At 49.6% G+C, this 21,674-nt stretch overlaps 1 protein-coding gene across 1 annotated transcript; it reads right to left on the reverse strand.

Annotated features, from left to right (window-relative positions):
• Positions 1 to 1,443: 1,443 nt before the first annotated feature.
• On the reverse strand, positions 1,444 to 12,672 carry FAM117A (family with sequence similarity 117 member A). The gene is given in 10 exon segments (XM_009287792.1): positions 1,444 to 2,025; positions 2,538 to 2,658; positions 3,034 to 3,152; positions 3,154 to 3,239; positions 3,768 to 3,902; positions 4,234 to 4,347; positions 4,886 to 4,981; positions 8,762 to 8,928; positions 10,928 to 11,053; positions 12,639 to 12,672. Coding segments are annotated over 10 exon segments (1,338 nt in total). The 3' UTR covers positions 1,444 to 1,685.
• Positions 12,673 to 21,674: the final 9,002 nt, after the last annotated feature.

Genomic DNA, 21,674 nt, shown 5'->3' on the forward strand with positions numbered 1-21,674 from the left:
CGCCCCCCGGCCCCGCCAGCGGTCTCGGCTTCAGCCGAGGAAGGGCGAGTCCCCCGCCGCGCTCTGCGGGGGCCACCCGAGCCCGGGCGCCCTCCCGGCGAGCCCCAGCCGGGCGGGATGAAACCCCCGGGAGCCGGCGCCCAGCCGGCCTCGCAGAGGGCTCCGGAGCACGGCCTCAAGCTTCAGCGGAGAAGGGGCTGCCGGCCCGTTCGTGGCTTCAAACCCCCCGTCTCCAAAACTCTCCAAAGACTCCGGCTTAGACTGGAGCTATTACATCCCAAAGAGGTACTTCGGATGCCTGAAAGATTTATTTTGTTTCCTTTTAACTGGCAGTACCAGCATCTGCAAAAAAACCCCTCTAAACACGAGACAAGAACTCCCAAGCTCACGTTCCTCCTTTAAGCTTTGCAATACATACATAAAATACAAACTTCAAACAGCTGCAAAAATAGTGTCTTTGGAAGAAAATAGAGTTTCTACATCAGATACAAGAAAAGAGGCTTCTTCAGTACAACCCAGAGCCTTTGCAACAGAACGCAAAATCAAATACTTTTGTTGTCAAGAGGCTTCACAACCAATGTTCCCCGTGTTATCGCTTCACCGTCTAAGGCACCGTGTCGGGACAGCGCTGCTGGGTGCAGCGGTGCTTCAGACTCCCGCCCGGCCGCGGTCACAGCTCCGTGCACCGAGTCCAGCCCTCGGTGAGGCGGGGGGGTCCCAGACCCCCCCTCCATCCCTCCCTCCCTCCCTCCCACCCCAGGGCGCCAGCCCCAGCCAGGCTGTCCGGGCTCAGGGCTGGAAAGCAGCAGGTAGTTTCTCTACAGCAGCAACAACCCCCCCCTGGAGCTGGGACCTTCCCGTACAGCCAGTTTTCACTCCCATCCCCTCTTCCTGCAGCACGGCCGAGGCACCTGGAAGGCGACTGCCCAGGCAGAGGGAGACCAGACAGGCAGCTCACGTCTCAAGTGCCTCCGTCACCCTCGGTCAGGCAAGCTTTCCGGAGCACAGACCTGTGGAAGCCTGCATTGAGTCGCCTGCACTCGTCTCCCCGTTTAGCACGGCATTCTGAAAGCTCCAGGTTTGTTTCGGGGGGTAAAGGTGTCCGGGGGAGGCACGGTCAGGGATCCACTGCTCTCCCAGCCCTCTCTGTGCTCCGAGGGAGATGAGCTGTTCTTAATAGCGCAGATACACACCCCACTTTCTGCTCCAACACATCCGAGGGCAGCCGTCCTACAGGCCCCTTCTCCCCCCCTTCCCGCTCCCCAGGGCTCGGCAATCCCAGCCAGCCACAGGGGTGAGGGGTGCTAGGAAGCCCCACCTGAATTCTCCCAGCTCAACCTCCTTCGCAGAGCCACGGAGCACGAGTTTGCCTCTGCTCCCCGCAGCAGTGCCTGGCTGCTCTTCACCAGCAAAACAATCACACAGGAAACAAAGACAATTCAACACAGGAAAAGTGCTTTGAGCAGGGGAGGCTCGGAGAAACAAGCCTCTCCAGCAGCGAGGAGTCCCGTGGCACACTGTACTTCACAGTTTCTATCGTCCCTGGAGGAAGCCTGCTGGGGTTCTCGATCCCAGGGCCGCCTCTTGGCTGTCACGTCCCACTTTCAAGGCACTAGTCTCCACAGGCTGGCAGAGACGCGCTGAGGAGCCAGAGCTGCTGTTGCTGGCTAGCTTTCCCAGAGGCTTCACACCACGAGAGAGCTGTGGAAGACGACGCTCTCCTCTGGCTGGCCGCGCTTCCAGTGTTCGTAATTCAGTGAAGGAGACTTGGACACCTCGCTGAAGCTATCTACTGCAGCGTCCTTCCGCACCCCAAGGAACGGGGTGGGGGCTGTGGGCTGGCAGGATGTAAACGTGCCCGTGCCAGGGCTGGAAGGAGGTGGAAAGCCCCTGAAGAGGAAACCCACGTTTGGGAAGAGAGGCTTCACCAGGCTGACGGGGCAGAAGGCAGAACCGGTGGGGTTGAAGTGCACTTTGTTCTTATCTGGGCAGGAAGGCTGAAAAGTCTGATCGGGGCTGGGGGAGCTGAAGGAGAGAGAGACAGAGCGGACATGGTTAGGAACAGACACTCCCAAGGGCACCGAGCAGCCGGTGCCTGCAGCCACGGGGAAAACACCTGGAGTTGTGCACTCTTCAAAGAGCCTGACTAAAAGCTGAACTGCCTCTGTGAGCTGGGCCGCTCTTCAGGTGCAGAGCGGCGTGAAGAGCCTGTTTTGTTTTGAAAGCACACTTATTTATAGGGGAAGCACCTCTTCTCCTCAAGAGGCTCTGCTGGCCGAGAAAAACCTCCTGCCTGGGAAGGGCACGGAATCACAAGATCCTTCCGAGCGTGTCTGAGAGTTAGCAATTCAGCTCTCAGCTCTTCCCACCCGGGCCCGAGCAGCCACGTTTTTGTTGGGAGTGTTTTCCTGGAGGCTGCTCCCTGCTTTTAGAACAGGGTAGGGATGGCGACTGCAGCAACAGAAGCCTCAGCTGCCCCCATCCCACAGGACCAACCTCACGCGAGTTCTCTTCTGCCAACAACTCCCCATACTTACGAAGCTTCTTCAAAGGCCCGGACCTTCTCGCATCCCTCAGGAGGTTCCCGTTTAAACATGTAGCTGTGGTTGGGCCGAGGAGAAGAAGCAAAGGCCAGGACTGGTGAAGGGCTGCCCTCCTCTAGCAGGGAAAAGATAAGGTTCTGAGAAATTTTTAAAAGAATCCAACAGCGCTCTTTAACTCAACACCAGACACGCTCTTCTAGACCCTGGGGCTGCAGGCTACAATACCCCACGGCTGCGGCATTTTATCTGTGTAGTTCCCAGCTCACATCCTCCATCTAGTACTGGAAACCACCCGCCTGGAGGGTAACTGCTGGAGCTTTAAAAGTCCACTACAGTTTAGCCAAGTTGGCCGAGACCCTCTCTCCCATTGGAAGCTGCAGCTTCCAACCCAGCACGCAGACAGGGAGCAGCCACTGCACCGAGGCTGTCGTAGCACTGGCCCCCTCTGCCTCCCCTGACCTCCCCAAGTCCCTCTGCTTTCAGTGTTTACCTTTCTCCTTCGGATCTGGCTGCACCTCGTCTGCCGCAGAGGAGGGCTCTTCTGCTGCCAGTCTCACCGGGGTGTGCGGAGAAAGGCGGAGAGGCACGGAAGGGGAAGGAGAAAGAGAGAGGCTGCTACAGCAGAGTCAGGGACGCATCTCCAGAGCCTCTCTGAGCAGGCGCTGGCGCCCTGTGGCCGTCTGGGACATCCAATATCTAGGGAGGAAGCAAAGTCTTAGAGGAGCAAGAAACCCCTGTCACCAATGAAGAGGTTTAAGAGCAGTTGCACCTACAGGTAGCAGCTACTTGGGGTGCTGGATCCAGATACAGGCAGAGCCTCCGCTTCAGGGAGCGAGGCAGCCTTCTGCAACGGGAAGGCCATCGGCCCCCCTGTATCCTGTGATGCACTGTAGCTCGTGAGCTGTCTGGGATCACTTCTCCCACGTCTGCACAGTACAAAGTAGCCTTTGGATGGCAGTCTAAGGCAGTGTCTTAAAGCTGTCAGTGAGGTGCCATCTCCCCCGAGATTACCACTGGCTGATCTCTCATAGCACCAACAAGTTTTAAAGGAGGGAAGCCAGCAGCCGCTTGACCCAATTTAGACAGTTACATGCCTAGAACAAACTAAAACTAGACACAGAGACCGTCCCCACAGCCAAGAAACAGACACAGGCAGTGTCTTCAGAGGAAAGGATTTCCAAGACCACCCAGAAGATTCAGGGCAATGTTGTGACCTTCACTTACCCGCAAAAGCTCTTCGTCTCCCTGTTCCTTCACAAACACTTCCTCCAGTTCCTGGTTTAGCCCTTCCAGGCTCCTATGCAAGCAGGGGCTGAGCCTCAAAATGGGAGATGGAGAAAGGAAGCCTGAAGGAGAGTCCTGTAACAATCCAGAATCAAAGTTGTTAGTTATATCTGCACAAACTCAGCAGTTACATCCTGTTCCCACAGCTCTCCAGGGCTCAGCCAAAGCCTTCCAGGAGGCTGACGGGAGAAGACTGACAGCAGAGTCATGTAAACTCACTAACTGCAGATCAAAGCACAGGGACACGTTGAAGAAGAGGTGGGAGGAGAAGAAGAAGAAAAAATTCTCCCTTCTCAGGCATGACAGCAGAAGTCGGAGAGCAGCTTGGACACCTGCCCAAAGGAGTTTGCTCTCCACCTCACTAGGACGTACTGTGACAGCAGAGCAGGGGGAGATGTGAACGTACCCTGAGCGATCCAAGGACAGCATGGTCCCCCTGGAGTGGGGAGCTCTTCTCCTTTTCTTTGCCACTTCTGCCATTTAGCTTTGTTCGCTGGAGCTGTTGCTTCAATTTGGCAATCTAGCAAACAAAGTTTCAGCTACAGAACCAGACAAGCCAACACAACTCCACCAAAAATGATCGTGCCTCTCCTCCCCGTCTCTCCCAACCCACAAGGAAGTGCCAAAATAGAGACTGTTTCAACCACACAAGCAGCAGCTCCGGCCACCTCTCAAAGGATGGACCAGAAGTACTCGCAAGGCCTCGTCACAAACTCCCCCGTGGCAACGTGGCCAGTGCTGTTCCTCCAGTGGATCTGGGTTATCTTCCACCTACAGATCGTTAGGAACCAGGCCCCGCTGGGACCCACATACGCCACGACGCCGACCAGCAACGCACTGAGTTTCAGCGGAGCTACTTTACAATAGCTGCCTGCTAGAGGAAGCCAACAAGATCAGCCTTTAGTTGAATCACAGAGCGTTAGGGATGAGAACAAGGGCTAAGGTCTCATCTTCAATAGTATCCTGTCCTCCCACTCCCCTCCCATGCAAGCAAGAGCCTCCTATACATTAGCAACTAACACAGATCTTGCTCAAGCATTGGGAGTGGTCTATGTTACCTCTCTGCGGTGATCTGTGCTACCCCAAGAAGCAGAACGCTTGTGAGCACTGGAGCTGGCTTTTCCCACTTCTGCGTCATGCCAGGACACTGGAGTCTGAAGTGATGAGAAACACGGCTGAGAATAATCGCAACATTTACTGGTTTAGAGACCGGTGGTAGAGTCCTAAGAATAAGTGATCAGCTACTGCCCGTTCACAGTCCTATGCCAGTCTCCCCCCATTAATACAATACTCAGTAATGTGCATCAAGAGATAGCCACCTATTTATATTTGCCAAAACAAAGTCGTTTTGGCCAGATTTGTGCCTAATCGGGAAACTGGACCTCACAGACCTACACGGCGAGAGACCTGCCCAGAACTCAGTGGCTTAATCACCACAAGTACCTGGCGAGATAAAGGGTACCAGAACATTACCCCAGAGAGACAACCGCAACCGCCCCTGCGCTGCTTGCACAGGCTCCCGTCTGATGAACGGTGACGTAGGGTTTCAGGCACTCATTGTACAAAGAAGCATTACCGAGAGGAAAAGCCTCACCCAACTGTGAGAACACACAACTTGCTTCTGAGACCTCAGGCTCCCGTATCGGAGTTCAAAGGCGTAACCAAAACCAGAGCTTGGCCTGCAGACTGACTGCTGCTGCTGCTGCTGCCGGAGCGCTGGAAGAACCCAGCTGCCTCCCCAGCTCACGTCCCTCCGTTTGCAGGGCTGGCAGTTCTCAGCTGACTCTCTCCATAGAAAAAAAAAGCCTCAGCACCACATTACACAGCTGTTTTCCAAGCAACAGCTACACTTTGAATATCAATTGAAATCAGAAAGGGCTGTTAATCTGATCAGCAAAGGGTGTGAACTTCCTTCCACTGAACTCAGCCCTCGAAGAACCCAGCTGCCTCCCCAGCTCACGTCCCTCCGTTTGCAGGGCTGGCAGTTCTCAGCTGACTCTCTCCATGCAGAAAAACAGCCTCAGCACCACATTACACAGCTGTTTTCCAAGCAACAGCTACACTTTGAATATCAATGGAAATCAGAAAGGGCTGTTAATCTGATCAGCAAAGGGTGTGAACTTCCTTCCACTGAACTCAGCCCTCTCTGCAGAGACTCCAGGATCGGAACAGACCCAAGGCACATCATTTTCAAGACCAGCCATCATTTTTTCCCAACCTCACATTTCAGTGCCTCTCAAAACGCTCACCCTGTGTCACTGCTGCCTGCAATTTCTGTGGGAGGCTTTGGATGGTACTTCCCTCCTCCATCCTCAGCGACAGGCTGCCAGGAGGTGCAAGGGCCTGAGAACAGGTCCTCTCCAAGCAGCTTAACTGATCTCCCCAGAGGCTACTGCAAGAACAGCAGCTGTTTTAAACAACCCTGTTGAGTCATGAGGATGACAGAAGCCTCTTCTCTCAAAACAGGTTTTAAAATGTATTTAAACCAAAGGAGCAAGGCAAGTTACCTAGAAAGGTACCAGGTTTCCCTTCTATAAAGGGATACAGGTGATTTCTAGGCAGAAATCCAACCCTCTCCTGACTTAACAGGCTCTGAATGAAACCCCTCCTTACACACACCACTGTAAGCAGAGCACACTCCGTTCCCTACAGCTAAAACCATTTGTTGTCTAGGTCTCCATTTTGCAACGCCTGTAAGCAGCAGACACCGTGGCACAGCAGTAGTTCTAGTCGATTTACAGTGTTCAGTTTGGTTTGAGTTCTATTCGATTTACAGTGTTCAGTTTGGTTTGAGAGAAGAAATCCATTCAGCCTGAAGCACTGCTCTGAGGTCCTGCTAAGCTCAGAGCAGTTGGTCGCAGCCATCCCCGTGCTACCCCTGAACCGTGCCAGACAGAGCCAAGGAAGAGACCAACGCGATAGGAAATCCTACGGCAAAGACCAACCTTGCAGTTTCAGCACATGGCACGTCTGATCTCATTTCCTACCTTAAATATTCTCTCCTAAACAACTCAAGCATCATTATTTGGCCGTTTCCCAAAACGTGTCATTTTATATCCCAGTAGATCACACACGTAAGAAAGCTAAGGAGAAGAGGCAAAGGTCTAAGAGACAAGACCACAGCCCTATCCCACATTACTGCAAGAGGCAAGTCTGTGGGAAGCTGACTGTTCCAGCTGCTAAGAACAGTCCTGCTTTGCAGGACATGACAGAAACTCTCCTCAAGTCACTGGAAGCCTCCTGAGCCCTGTTTGAGAAGTCCCTTACTGCAGCCTATTGCCGTGATACCCAGAGCACTGCACCGGTGCTCACAAGAAGCTAGGGCCTAAGAAGGAAGAAAAGATGCTGTTTGCAATAGGAAGGCCTGAAAATCAAGAGCGCATACGCGTCCCACCTCTCGCAGGCAGACCGTCAAGGCAGAAGGAAATTACAGAACCTTTTGTACTAACGGTACCAAAACCGCTTCCTCAGAAAAAGGAGAGAAAAAAGTGCTTTGCACAGCAAGATAAAGCCACAAGCTCCAATCATGTATAGTGCTGCCATCCTCACCCCCACACTGAGCACCTGCAGCTCTATCTCTCACTTAACCACCTTATGATAGCAAATCTACAGAGCTCTGCAAACAGCTGATCAGTAGCTGAATAAGGAGGGAAGCAAACACCCACTGGCTAGCAGAGAAAGTCCCAAGTTTGATAACTATTAAGCCTGAAAACACGGAAGGAGTGGCAAAGTCCTGGAGGTTACAAGGAGGAACATTTTGTTAATGCACGGGGCGGGCTAGAACTGAGGACTCTATTCCCAGCTTCCAACAGACAAGTCATTTGACACACAGAGGTCTGCGTGTGAAACAGTGGAGATCACTGCTCGTTTCAGAGGTGTGTTGCAAGGTAAAATTAGCATTTGCAAGACACTTGCAGATAACTGATGAAAGACTGCGGCACACCTGGCCTATTCACTGCAGAGAGGAGCGATCGGCTCCATGCTCAGCAGAGTCTGAATTAACATAGTGGTATCTCCCGTTCCGGGAAGAAGGAGGTGCCTCTCTTCTCCAACCCTTTCCCCAAAAGGGCCACATGCAAGAAAAACTAATTAGCCCCAAAATGCTGGGGTTAAGTGTTCCCACCATTGCTGATGAAGACAGAAAGGAAGAGTGTGCTTCCCTGACTCAGAAATAAAGTTAGACAAATTCTTTCCCTTCCTTTCCAGCATGCCCTCTGCCCTCAGCAGCGCTCTTGGGCACTAGAACCGAAACAAAAGCAGGCAAGAACGCTTTGGAAAAGGACAATGGAAGTTGGAATCCAATTGAGAATTTCCTGCAAACAGCCCAGTAATAAATTGTTGAATAGCAAAGATCAAACAGCAAGTTAAGAGAGATTGAATGTACTAAATAAACAACTTGTTAAGCAAACGGATGCTCTTATCCTTCTAAATTCTTTCACCTCTGCAGATAAGCAAGCACGATTTGCTGCCATACAGTAATATTTACAGGTTGCTAAGAGTTCCTCGAGGTCTGGAGCTTTTCCATCCTACAGCAGAGAGCCGCGCTGTTCATGCTAGTGAGCCCTTCTGTGGGAGCACCCTTGACTTCTCGCAGCGTGTGGCACACAGCCCGCGAGTGTTATATAAGGACTTGGCCCAGAACTGCAAGCCAGAAAAAAAAAATAAAAAAAAATGTAGCGCTGAGCCAGTACTGGAGCAGAAAGCCGGAGGCCATCTGCCTCCAAACAAGGCCAAGGAAATTCTAACTCTGCACCAAAGTGGGATCAATTGAAGCTGAGAAGCAAAAGGGGAAAAAAAGCCTTCCTAGAAAGTTGCAGCTGGACGGATGGAAATTTAACGCCTTCGCTATTCACCCCCAGTTTACACAGCTCGTTTCAGTTCTGCAACCCTCTCCTGGCCCAGAGACTTCAAGGGCAGCCTGCAGGCGTTTATACCTGGGTAGCTTTGTCATTCATGCACGAAGCAGAAGCTCCTTCGGCGTCCCGCGGCCACTGTCCCAACAGGTACGAGCCCACAATGGTGTCTAGCGAAGAGGTGCGCCGCACACGGGGCTGCCGGGGACGGCAGGTCTTCTCAACAGCAGCAGCACAGGGAACGTTAGCTAGACAAGGGGGGAAAAGAAAAGAAAGTTAGACTTCCAAAGCCAAGATTCAGCATCAGCTATCACAATTAACAAGCCCACGTCCATCACAAAGATCACAAGAAGGGAACTAGCACATACAGCCTGGAGAAGTCCATTTACTTTTCAGAAACCAGAGTCCTATTGCTTCTAACGTGCCCAGCGAATCCCCCCTCTCACAACAGCAGCAGCTTTTCCCTGCCAAGGTCACGCTGCTGCCCAGCCTCAGCACGGGCAGTTTTGCTGCTCGAAGTCAGCTATCGAAAACAAGCAGCAACAGAAACACCACTTCAGTAGAGTGGGCCAGGAAGGGCTGGTGGATTGACTGCCCAACCTGCCCTCCTACTCGCTCCTCCGCTCCGCTGCAGAGAGCCGTATTCACGCCAAGCACCAAGAGATTGCTTCTCTAGAAGCAGAGAGTTTATTGCAGTCCTTAAGTGGCTGCTTGAAGCCATTGACTAGACATTCCAGTCGAAGTCAAGGGAGCTGCTACACAACCGAGTGAAATACTCGGCACGCCCACGTTGCGTTTGCATGAGCACTGTAGAAAGAAACGCCACTACACTGTCTGTAAGGCCGTATTTCTTACTAGCTAGAGCACAATGCTTAGTCAGAGAACCCAGGCTCTTACCCGTGGTAAGACCCAACAGTGAAAGGGAGCCTGTGTGCCTCAGTTTCCCCCACGGACGCATGCTATTGCTCGGTTCCAGTTTCAAGGAGGCTAAGAGAACGTCTGCAAAGTTTGGATCCTCCAGTGGGACTACAGGAGTGCTTGGTGTCATCAGGAGGTGTGCGCATTCATTCAGCAAAGACCAGAGAGGGAGATGCGCAACCTGTTCGCTGTCATAACCCATCACTGGCAGGGCCCGAGCTCACATCCAGGAGCTCTGGGTCTCCCCAGCTTCCACGGGATGGCCACCCTGCCTGTTCAGACGTTACTTTCATAATGGTAGCTAGAAACACGATTAACAGAAAAGCTTTGTAAATAAGACTAGTTTAAGTTTGTGTGCCAGCAATGATGCACACCAGTGCAATCCCACTGCAAGGATGGGGAGCCAAGTGTCTCTCTTGGCAGGCTACAGCAAGGGGAGACACAGAGCGCATGCTTTGCTCGCCTTCCCCGTCTCCTCCATCGCATCCTGGCCAGCTCCAAACTAGACGCGATCAACACGCAGCAGACAGCACAGCTGCCCTCTTCTGCAGCCCTGTCATCACCCTTGCAGCTGAAAAAAGGTGTTATCACCAAAACCAAAAAGGTAGCAAGAAAGAGGCAAGTTCAAGCCAGCAGGAAAGTTTGTTTGCATTTCGTTTTGATTAGACATGCAAATTACCACGCACATTAGAGCCAGCCCTGTGGCTTCCTGGCAAGATATGAAGGCCATGCACACCTCTCTGCTCCAGGTGCTTTGTGTACATTCTCTCCTTCCTCCCCAAAATGAGGGCATGGCAAGCAGGTAGCGAGTTAACCACACTAAAACCAGCGTTAAAACCGGTAAGCACCAAGTTGTGTTTGCCAAATATCTCTGTATACAAAGGTGCTGCGGCACCCGCTGCAGGCTCACTGGCTGAGGCTGTTCCAGGGACATGGCCTGTTAAATATCTCTTTTTATCAGCTAAAATACCATTTGAGCAGTGGAATTCGAGTTCTAGGTGAGAAAAGGGTAGGAACAAAAAGCCACGTGGGAGGGCATTAGTCCTTGCATGACGGCCACACCTCGTAAGGTCCACACTGGATTAAAGGCTTATTGTGTTGGGTCCAGCTGGCATTTCAAGGCACACTCCCTGCTCCCAAGAGTTAACAGTAAAAGAGCTACCACTGACTCTAATTTAGAAACTCGTTAGTATTTGCAGCTTCCTCTTCAGTGCCTCATTGCCCCCACAGGCTATGTTACTTGCATCTGCATTACGTATGACTTCAGCTGTCTCTTCCTCTCATGCTGCTCTCCCCAAGCAGGCTGCTGGCAGAAGACCTGAACGCTACCGCAATAGGGCAGCCCCTCTCCCACACTGCTTTGACAGCGCACGTCTCCCACAAAGCTCTCCAAGAGGCCCCCTTTGATATAACCATCGCATCCAGAGCGACTGGGGTCACCTTCGTACTCCAAACCTTCAACAGGGCAACACAGTCAAAACCAGCCTGAAAGGACCTCGAGAACAGACATGACCAAGAGCAGAGGAGACATGGCCTCCTACAGTGACACCCGCATCAAGCGTGTACGATGGCTGACAAACATCTAAAGCTATTAATGTATGAACAGCAAGAACTGTCGTTCCTTTGCACGAAGTACAACTGCCGCCGAACAGTTCCGTTTGGTTTTAAGCAGCACCGAGAAGCCCGAAGGGCAGGGGGCAGCTGGGAGATGCAGGGCAGGGTGCTGCTGGAAGCAGGTTGCCCCTCCTTACGGTGCAAAGGCTGTGTGCACAGCGCAGCGTTTCGGGCACAAGGAGGAGGGCGCGTGAGAGGCGCCGAGGCAGGGTGGAGCGTCCTGTTTACAGCTCCGTGCTATTATCATCCCTCCGCACCGAGCCTGCACAGCTGCCACCTGGCCACAAGCTCTGGAGTTGGTCCAAGCCAGCTCCACAGCTGAGAAGTGTCAGGTTGTGGTGCTTTTACTTTTCATGTGACAGTAAAGCTGCTGCAGATAACAGAACCGTCGTCATATCTCCAGGAGCCATTTGGCTGCCTCCAATTGCTGCATGAGGCTTTCATGCAGCCGCAAGTTAGAGACCGGTGCAATGCACGCGTTTAGAAGTAGGAAGTTTTCAGCACTGGAGTCCCTAGATTTGCAGCGTCCCTAGTCTTTCCCAACCACATCAACATCAGGGAGCTCAGAGCTTCCTAAACAGTCTCTCTAGGCCAGCCAATCTCTGCATCTAAAAAGAGAAAATAAAAGTCTTCAGTAAACTTTTAAAAACGTCCAGGGTCGCTTTTCAATAAAGAATACTTACAGCTGAATCAAAAAACAATGGCAGGCAAAAATAAAGTTACCATTACTGCTTTCTTTAGAGTTGTAAATTTTTCTTCCTTCCCTCTCCAGATTTCACCCTGGGGAAACCGGCCCTTTACTATCAGAAGAACGTTTAGAAATTTAGGGACACGCTGTTCAGACCCTGACATTTTTGGAATATGCCCCTGCAAAGGTCTACCTTAAAGTGATTAAGCATAACCTAACAGTCCATGTTTAAACATAATCAGCTTTCAGGTTAACCATGGAACGACAGGCTGTCCGAGGCTTCACCATGCAGGGAAGCTTTCCCTGCATTCTGTAATATCAAGGCGTACCTAATGGGTTTGGATGCAGTTTTCAGTTTATTGGCTCAAGCAAGAGTTGTAAGCTTTCGCGAGAGAATTTGTCAGGGAGAGTTTAGCTGAGGTGGAACCTAAGCAACTCTGTCAATAATTAACTTATGCAAATATCTCCCACCCCATTGTAACAGAAATTACTGCTAATTATTTAAGTTCTGTACCAGCTTCCCCCATCTACACCTTTTAATGCTCTCTACCACACATCATCTTATTCAGATGATGCTCCTGATTTGGGGGATGGGGGCAGTGAGATAACATAAATGCCTAAGTTGAATTTCTCACAGGCCTGTCAAACCACAGCAGGACCCTGTGACACAGAAGCATCTCTTTTAGACAATATATTCACACCAAACCAGGCTGCTGGATGTGTATCAGCGTCCCCTACTGCACCCCAGCACCACTTCCTTGATTTTTAACATCTTCCTAGACAATCTAGCTGGGAGGTCTCTATACAAAACATTTTTTTGCACAACAGCTACTCGGACACAGTTCAGGTGGCACAAGCAGAAAGGGGACAACGCTGGCATTGCTGTGGTGGTTACCAGGGCAGGAGCTCCCACAGCAGAAAGGAAATAAGCTATCCTACCATGCCAGAGCACTGAAAGAGCACCTTACGTTCATCTTGAGGACTGCACTGCTTGATGAGTTACAGCTCTAACCAACAGTTGTGGTGTAGAGCAGGTCTTGGCCATAGCATCACCCCGAGCTCGCTGGCTCCGATCCGACAGAGCAGGAGGCGAGGCTGGTACACAGCAAGAAATCCAGTGTCTTCCCTCTTCTTGTTTTAAAATGTAACTGGACAAGAGACACGCGCAGGACTTCCAGAGGACATTAAGAACAGTGATCCATAAACCACGTCAGGGAATCGCACTTCGTCTAACCTCGCCCTGCAAGATGGTACTTGATCAGAAAAGCTATCTCCTCTGAGGACCAAAAACACTTTAACCCGGCATTTCCAGTGCGGTGACAAGCAGCGGAAGCGTTAGTGAAATAAAGATCAAAACTGAAGCTTCAACATTGTAACCTGTTTAAATCTCATTTCGATTTCTCTGCAGTTTTGTCCTGGTGAATCAAGTTACCTGACAGGTTGTTGCCAAGTAGGACAAAAACTTCTCAGCAGCAAGCAAGCTTCAGAAAAACATCCTCATTTTTTATTTAATCCCCCCCCAGATGGAGCAGGTGAAGGAAATCGTGTGTCCTGACTGCTGCACTGAGGAAATGCAACAGAATCGGTTATTTTTGAACAGTCCCAATCTTTAACATAGCAAAGACTAAAAATCTTTACGGGGAAAGAATTGCCTTTTCCCAGCATTGTGCCTTTACTGCACTCTCTCCGCGTTCAGCAGAAATGTGAAGATTGAAGAAAACCATGCCTGCAACCATCAGTGTCAGCCCAGACACTTCCTCGTGGCACACCAAAGCACCGCTATTGCGTGCTGCTTCTGCAAAAGCACTCCCGGAGAGGACCTTAATCTATCACACAATCTGAAAGCAATGCAGGATTATGCAAGGAATAAATGCTTTTGGCTCTGGGAACCCCAGAAAGCCTAAAAGGAGATGAACAGGCAGTTTTACTTGTTCTTAATGAAATTTAAAATCCTGTGCTTAGTACATTACAGAAATCTGCAAACGTGCTAGAAAATAGAAGCATTTCACAGGAATTCACGGCATAATCAGAGCTAGCGACCAAGACGGGAACGAAGGCAAGATCAGGAACTGGAGAGGTGCTGGAATGAAAGTTCACAGAAGCTGGAGAGAAAAGGAATATCCTCTCCACAAAAACAGCTACAGACAGGTCTTTTTAAGTGGAGGGGACAAGGGGAAGATCTCAAGCTTTAACCAGAAATGGAATAGGAGATCCAGAGAAGCCTGCCGGAACGTGCTTACTCAAGGTACCAAAAGACAAGCGAGGCTATAAACCCACACCATCTGAGGGGTCTCCGCAAAAAACCCCACCAGAAAATGAAGCCAAACAGGGATGCAGAGAAGATCTCCAGTACAGGACAGGCAGCAGGATGACTAAAAGCAACCTTTGAAAGCTGGACACAGTCTGCATTTCTTGGGAAAAGAAAAATCTCACTTTATCCCAAAAGCAAGAAAGGAAAGTGATGTTCAGTAGTAATGCAACGGGGAAGAAGGATGCAGTAAGACAACCGGTTGCAATTGATACGTATGGGTAGAGAAAAAGAACAATTTGAACGTTAAGGGGCTTCAAAGAGAAGAACGAACCCAGAATTTATAGGCAGATTAAAAGGCAATGACATACACAACCCTCAGCCGCTCCCGCAAAAAGAGTGAACACGTCCACAGCAGTAACTTCTGGCACCAAGTCTTTTCACCTAGAGTCTCTGCAAAGGAAGTATTCTACATCACTCTCCCTCTCTCAATATTTCAAAACCCTAATCCCTTTGCCTTTAAAGAAGATTTACAACTGAAGGGAAATTCACACCCATGCCAGGATGGGATTTCATAGCTCTTTGCTCATTTCAGTAAACATTAATACAGAAATGCAAAACCCTCAGAGCACTGAAATCCATTGCACCTTCCGGTGAAGAGGCAGAAGCTGTGGTTAAACCACACCGTCCCTCATGACTCTTGCTTAAACTGTACGCACACAGCCCAAGACACCCAAAAAAGTACCTGCTGTTCCCAAAGCACAGCCCTCTAAGAACCACCACCACCCCCCCGCCCCGAGAACCCTTCTCTGCTTGAGCGCTTGACCGACAGAGGAAGGAGCAACCCACCGAGGAGGGGGGCATCAGGAAAGCAAAAAAAAAACCCCAAGGGCAAAGAGGATCCCCACAGCAGGCTGGGGAGCTGGATTCCCATCTGATACAACCCAGCAATGACTTGCCGCGAGGGCTTCACAACTGGCCCGGGAGCACAAGGGAAGAAATTCCAGGCTTTGTAATCACTCCCCTGGTTACAAGCTGCGTTAAGAGTACAGCTGGAGAGAGCTGCCCAAAGGACACAGCATCTGCAGATATCGTTGAAGGAAATTAACAGGGGACACTAGCAGTTCAAGCGGTCTTTTTTTTGGACACAGACATTGTTAAACAGCAACTCCCTCCAACACAGCTCAAGGCCTGAAACTGAAGCTGAACATCCAGTTGATGGAGGAAAAGAGCTGAACTCTTCACCTTTAACTGAATTCTTGCAAAGTTTGTTTTTTCAAATGATAAAACAATCTGAAGAATTTCAACATCCTCAAAGTCTTTGGTTGAAGTGCACATTTCCTAAACCTAGCCTGATGCAAGGCACCACTTTGGTGGGATCTTCGAGCAAGGCCATCTCTTACCCGCTGATACAGGTTGGGAGCGCTTCTGGACTGGCTTGAATCACTGAAATTTAAGTAAGAACTAGGAAAAAAACAGATGGGCAGGCAGCCTCTCATGAACAATAAGAGCAGTTTAGAAACAAGCAAAAACTTGTTCAAACGTTACATCTTTAGGACTTGTTCACTCTGATCCTGGAGAACGCAGATGACGAAGGAGCTACCAGGATCATCCATGTCACCCATATCAGAAGAGTGAAACCCAAGCAATGAAGATAGAGCCGTGGGTTTGGGTTTTTTCCCTTTTTTGTTAACCCTACTTAAATCAATTCCTGATAAGCATCTAGGAATCAAGATCACTGCAAAAGGCACGGCTCTCACTCTCAAGATGAGAAACCTTTGATTCTCAAGCCCTTGGAAATCTTCCAGTGGAGATAAAACAAAGTAAAATGAAAACAGAGTAAGACATCCTTGATATTTCTACAGTTACAGACAAGGTGGAACACAAGGAAAAAGAAGGTTTCCTGTCCTTTATATACAAATAACTACATAAATCACATCGACGCTTTATGACAAGCCCTCCGCCCATCCTCGCAGTCATCTTTACGGCTAGTTGCAGTTAAGCCATCTGCCTGGAGGGCCCAACACGAAGCTACTGAAAGAACTTTTCAGCAAGGAAAAAACCAAAAAATCACAACATCTGATATACCTTCTGATTACCTCCCTAGTGCCTTTTCTAACTGGGAAGCAAGATACCAAAGCTAATATTAGCTCTGTGTTACAGCTAGCCTAAACAGTGTAAGCACAACAGCATTATGCATACAACAGTTGCACACAGCAGCCTCAGGCTCAAGCATGCCAGGAACCGTACAAGCTCTGTAATTCCTGCTCCTGAATGCTTCCAGCCTCAAAGGATGGCACACAAACTATGAGAAACTGAGGCACGGGGAGGAGAAGCAGCTTGCCCAGAGTCATGCAGCAGGTACCAGGCAAGCAGGGAAACAATTATCTCCCGTTATTTTCAAAGAATGGGCTAACCACACAACCTTCTTTGATATTTTCCTCATTTCCCATACAGTCAACCCTGCATTATCAGGTGGTTTGAATGGCAGCACCACAAGCTTAATTTTTAATGCAAAAAGGCCTGTTTAATATAAATATAAATTCCAAGAGGGATTATTTTTACTCAACACTATCGGTCTTTCTTGTACAACTGTGAATCCCACTAAATCAGTATTGTCATCTTAAACTGCAGGAGCCGTGAGGGAAGTGCCAAGATCAGCTCAGTGTAGTCAACGCTGCCATTTACGCAGTATTTCAACATCCAACCTTTGCATAAAGAGAACTCATTGCACTTTGGTGCTCAACATTATTTCTCTCACAGGGTTAGGCCAAGTACTTGTTCTTTGTTTTGCACCATGCAGTCAGACAGTAAAACGTTTACCACACCTGGAACAGAACTGCTTCTTCTCCACACAAATAGGTGCCCAGGTTCCTTCAGTTCTCTACTCACCCAGCAAATGTTGAAAACTTTGCTATGGTCCATGCAATTGTGTTAGATAAGCCCCAGCTGAAAGAAAGATTCACAAATAAAAATCCATCCAGGGTAAATGACCTGAGAGCTTCCTAGTTCCTCTGGAGCATTCTGCTATAGAAGGGACAGATCAAACTGGCTGCACAGTCCCTTCCCCCTGCAAATTTGTTTTTAAATGTCATCTCCAGCATTTTAAAGCAGGGAAAAAACTTGTTTCACCCACAGAATGTCAACACAAGTCAAGATTAGTTATAGATGTGTCCTTTGTTTCCCCTTTCCCACACCCGTATCCAGAGGCTAGCAAACTGGGAGCAGCAAGTTTAGATTGAAGGTATGATCTGTATCAGCTGAGGGCTGCAATACCACAAAGGGGCTCCAATTACTGTGCGAGAAACTCGTTCTACATTAAACAAAGCCACCTGCAACGCTTTGCCTCCAAACCTGAGCCACGTATTGTATTCAGCTGTGTTTTGCACAAAGACTGGTTTGATTCCATAGGACAGAGGCAGGATTCTTCCTGGCTAGTGCAACAGCAGGACATCTTCAAGATTTTCCCATCCCTCAACCAGTCCCTGCATGACTATTTTTCCCCATTACAGCTCCCTACCTGTGCTTAACCCTTTAATTCTATCAGCCTGCTTGCCCACAGCAAAACCCTACAGGCAAAAGCAGAATTACTTAATAGTGAATCCCAAAATTTGGAAACGCAAAGCTTGTCAAAGCGGCTGTTTGCAGAGTTTTCCCATGACAGTACTCTGCAGCCTCACTTGAGGGTTTTTGTTTCTCTTTTGAAGAGTTAATACCAACCGAGCTGCTACTTCTGCTGAGATACCCCTTCTCTAAGACGGAATTTTTCACTTTCAAGTTGGGTACAGGATATAAACATTATGAACCTGTGTGTCCCTTGTTCATTTGCTTAAGCACCCCCTGAAAAACTACAGGTGTTGAACAGCATAAAAGAAAACTCAAGAGCAGATACCACAAACATCTGGACCGCTATTTCAGTAACAAAAGCCTTTATACCCATCCCTCAGGACACAAAACCCCATCAGGTACCAACTGCTAAAGCAAGCACAGTAAGGCCTGAAGCACTTAAGATATTCCACTAATAAGATTGAGGGGGGGGGAGGAGACCCCCACACTCATTACGCGATGCCTGCAGCAAAGGAAAGAAGCAGAAAAAGCTATCGCAAACAGCTCTGCTGCATCGCTACCATGTAGGCAGCAATCCCACGACACTTTCAAGTGGTAAACAGACATTTTTATTCCTAAAGAAACATTTTCATTGTGCTAAACATACACTCAGACAGTATTGCCTATGAATAGCGTCCCACTCATCTGCCTCTATAATATACACCAGGCACGGGTTTAATTCAGATACCAAATAAAGATATTTGGCAGTCTGCTCACTTAGTCTCTCTAGCAGGATCCACACAGCAAAAACAACTGGACATCTCAAAAACAGGCAAGTTCAGCAGGCAAGCAACAAAATCCCATCGAGATGAGTCAGCTCAGCCAACAGTAACTTCCTGAAAAGCTAGAAGGCACCACATAATTCTGGGGTTGTAGGGGTGGTGGTGGGAAAAACGGTGAATTTCTCTGAATTCTGGTGAAGAGAGACTATCAATAAAGCTTTGGTTTCACGGAGGGTTAATGTGAAGTACATGAAGTGCAAGACGTGGGTCTTGTCAAAGCCATTCACGAAACCCCCAAACCAACCATATAGGTTTACAGGTGAAGACGTGCATCTCGGCGCCTCACTGTTGTTCCTCTCCTATGCCACACCGTCACTGATAAACAGGTAGCGTTTGGAAGGTAGGCAGGCAGTTACCCTTCCTCCTCCCAAGAAATCTACTCCAACGCTATCGAGAAAAGCACTTGGTAGGTAACTCCTGGTGCAGCTATTCACCCCATCTTACCCCCTACGCATTTAATAAGGAGTGCACTGAAGGAGCCTGCTCAACTAGTAACAAATGACATGACTTCATTTTTCTACCATATTCCATCTTCTCCCTCTCTGTGCGTGAACCAATTTAGGTGACTGAGACTACTTACCCGCTCACGTTCACAAAACGCTATGTTCACCAATGGGTCCACAAATTAAAGCCACTGCAATTTAAATAATCCTATTTTTTCTAGTGTCATACTGAAAAAAAGAGGCATAAAGACTTCTCGGTGTCTTGCTTGAGAAAATCAGGTTTCAGACCTGCAATGCTTGATGAGGACTGGGGTTACACCCAGGCAGCAGATTCACGAGTGCGAAGGCCTAGGTCTCAGGGAGGCTGAAGTCTGGATGCAAGAAACTCTCTGACCAGCACGTGCTTTCTATGTGGGCTCTGGAGGAAACAACTGAGGCCACAAACAGCACGAGCATTGCCGTTAACTGATTTAAACTTCAAAGTCTCCACAAAGCTCATCCCACCCCAGATAACGCGTAACATTGCCAGTGTTACAGCACCTGCAGAGCTCCAACTACCCCAGCAGCCGCTTCCGAGACAGCTAACCTGGCACAAACGGCTGCAACAGGGATGGGTCTGGCCTGCACCTGAAGAGGATCAGACGTTAACACGTTACCTGCTTCACCACCAAAAGCCACATCACTGAAGAGATAAGGAATTAAAAAAAACAAACAACAAACATTGACCCCAGTGACACGCATCAGATTCATCACTCGAAGTCCTGACATCTTAGATTTCTAAACAGCAAGTCGAGCCCTTTTAAAATATTCTTAGACCTCCTTCCTGGCATCCCCCAGCTCTGGCTCTTCCTTTTAACAGAAGCCCTTTGAGAGACCCAGCAGCTGCTCCTCATCTCAATGGGATCCTCTATTATCAGAGCAGCTGCAGGATCAGACCCCCAGATCACCCCGCACCTCTTCTTCTAAAACCCCAAGCCAGAACCACAGAGATCCCCAGCAGCCAGCCGCCACGCAGCTCGAGAGCAATTCGGAAAGTCAGCGGAGTCAAAGGAGGAAAGATGTGATAAAGCAAGGGATTTCCGTGCTGAGCTCCCAAAAGGTAGGAGCAAAAGTGTTAGATTATGAATCACCAGGATACCAGTTTTTGGTTAAACCCTGCCAGTTTACTGCTACAGCTCCCACACACGCAGGGAGCAAATTGAAGCTTACGAAGAGCGATGAGGCAGAGAGCAATGGAAATTTCAACACTTCCAAAACTGCAGATGAAATGCCTATGATCAAGAGGAAAAATTCAAGCTCCTAGAGCCTGAACAGTGAGGCGCAGAGCCAGGAAGAAATGAAGACCAGCAATTCTGGTTCATGTCAGCGGAGCTCCAGCCGTTTTGCCCTCAGAAAGCTGCACGGTATTCACCACGCTTTGGAGTAGGTACAGTACAGCGCTGTAACACAACCAAGAGATCACAGGCAGCCTGGCTCTCCTTTGAGATTTGCTTTCTTTTCGTTGTAACATCCGAAGCTACTGAGCAACTGCCCTATTAACAGTAACTTCACCTCGATTTCAGCACACTGCTGAGAGGGAAGGGGAGACTAGCGCTCAAAGAATTTATTTCATTAACTTGTTTCAAATGTAAATTGAGCAAAAAGCTTTTTAATAGCTTCTCTGATCAATACCAACCCTGCCAGCGGCAGGAACGACTGTGAGTCTCAAGTAGCGGAACGCACAACCCCTTCAGGAGGGGCCATTAATTCTCATTGTAGCATGGGCCGCAGCACGCTCCTCTGCAAAGCAGATTAAGTAGCTGCTGCATCGAACAAGAGACCAGCACTCCGAACAGATGCCACCAAGAGCAGCTGGCCCGAAGCTTGACAAATATTTCCCTCTGTTCCAGAAGTCTGTTTAAACTAACATTTAACCCAAAAAGCGTTTCACTGCTATTTTACTACTTCCTGCGATAATGAACAGCCGAGCAAGAACCCGAGATCCAAAAGCCGTCCCGTGAACAGCCAAAAGTAATAGGCACACCAAGAAAAGCCAAAGACTATCATTAGGTCACCAAAAAGTTGTATTTAAATAAACATTCCTGAAGCAGTCAGAAAAATCTCAGTAATGCAATTAGGGACAAATTGCCATTAGCCCAAATCCAATTATTGCTTCTTTATCAAGCCACATCAGCTGCATAAAACACAGGGCTCAGGTTTTTTTTGCAAAACCACCTCCGAATAGGCAACTCGTTGTCATGGAAGACCGCAAGCAGCGACACGTCCTGCCTGCAAGGAGGCCGGCAGAGATCTGCTGACCCCACGGGGCCGGGGATCAAAGCTCACAGCTCACGTGTGTGATCGCAGCCCACGGGCGGCATTTCAAACGGCTCGGCCGTCCCGGGGCCGCCTCCCGCGGTCTGAAGTTTTCCCTCGCTCATTGTCTTTGGTGTCGCGTGTCCCCAACTCGTTGTCATGGAAGACCGCAAGCAGCGACACGTCCTGCCTGCAAGGAGGCCGGCACAGCAGGGAGATCTGCTGACCCCACGGGGCCGGGGATCAAAGCTCACGCCTCGCGTGTGTGATCGCAGCCCACGGGCGGCATTTCAAACGGCTCGGCCGTCCCGGGGCCGCCTCCCGCGGTCTGAAGTTTTCCCTCGCTCATTGTCTTTGGTGTCGCGTGTCCCCGTCCGTCGTCCGCCCCCCCCCCCCCCCC

This window comes from Aptenodytes forsteri, unplaced genomic scaffold (assembly GCF_000699145.1).
Source record: "Aptenodytes forsteri isolate BGI_AS27 unplaced genomic scaffold, ASM69914v1 Scaffold25, whole genome shotgun sequence".
Lineage (NCBI taxonomy): Eukaryota > Metazoa > Chordata > Aves > Sphenisciformes > Spheniscidae > Aptenodytes > Aptenodytes forsteri.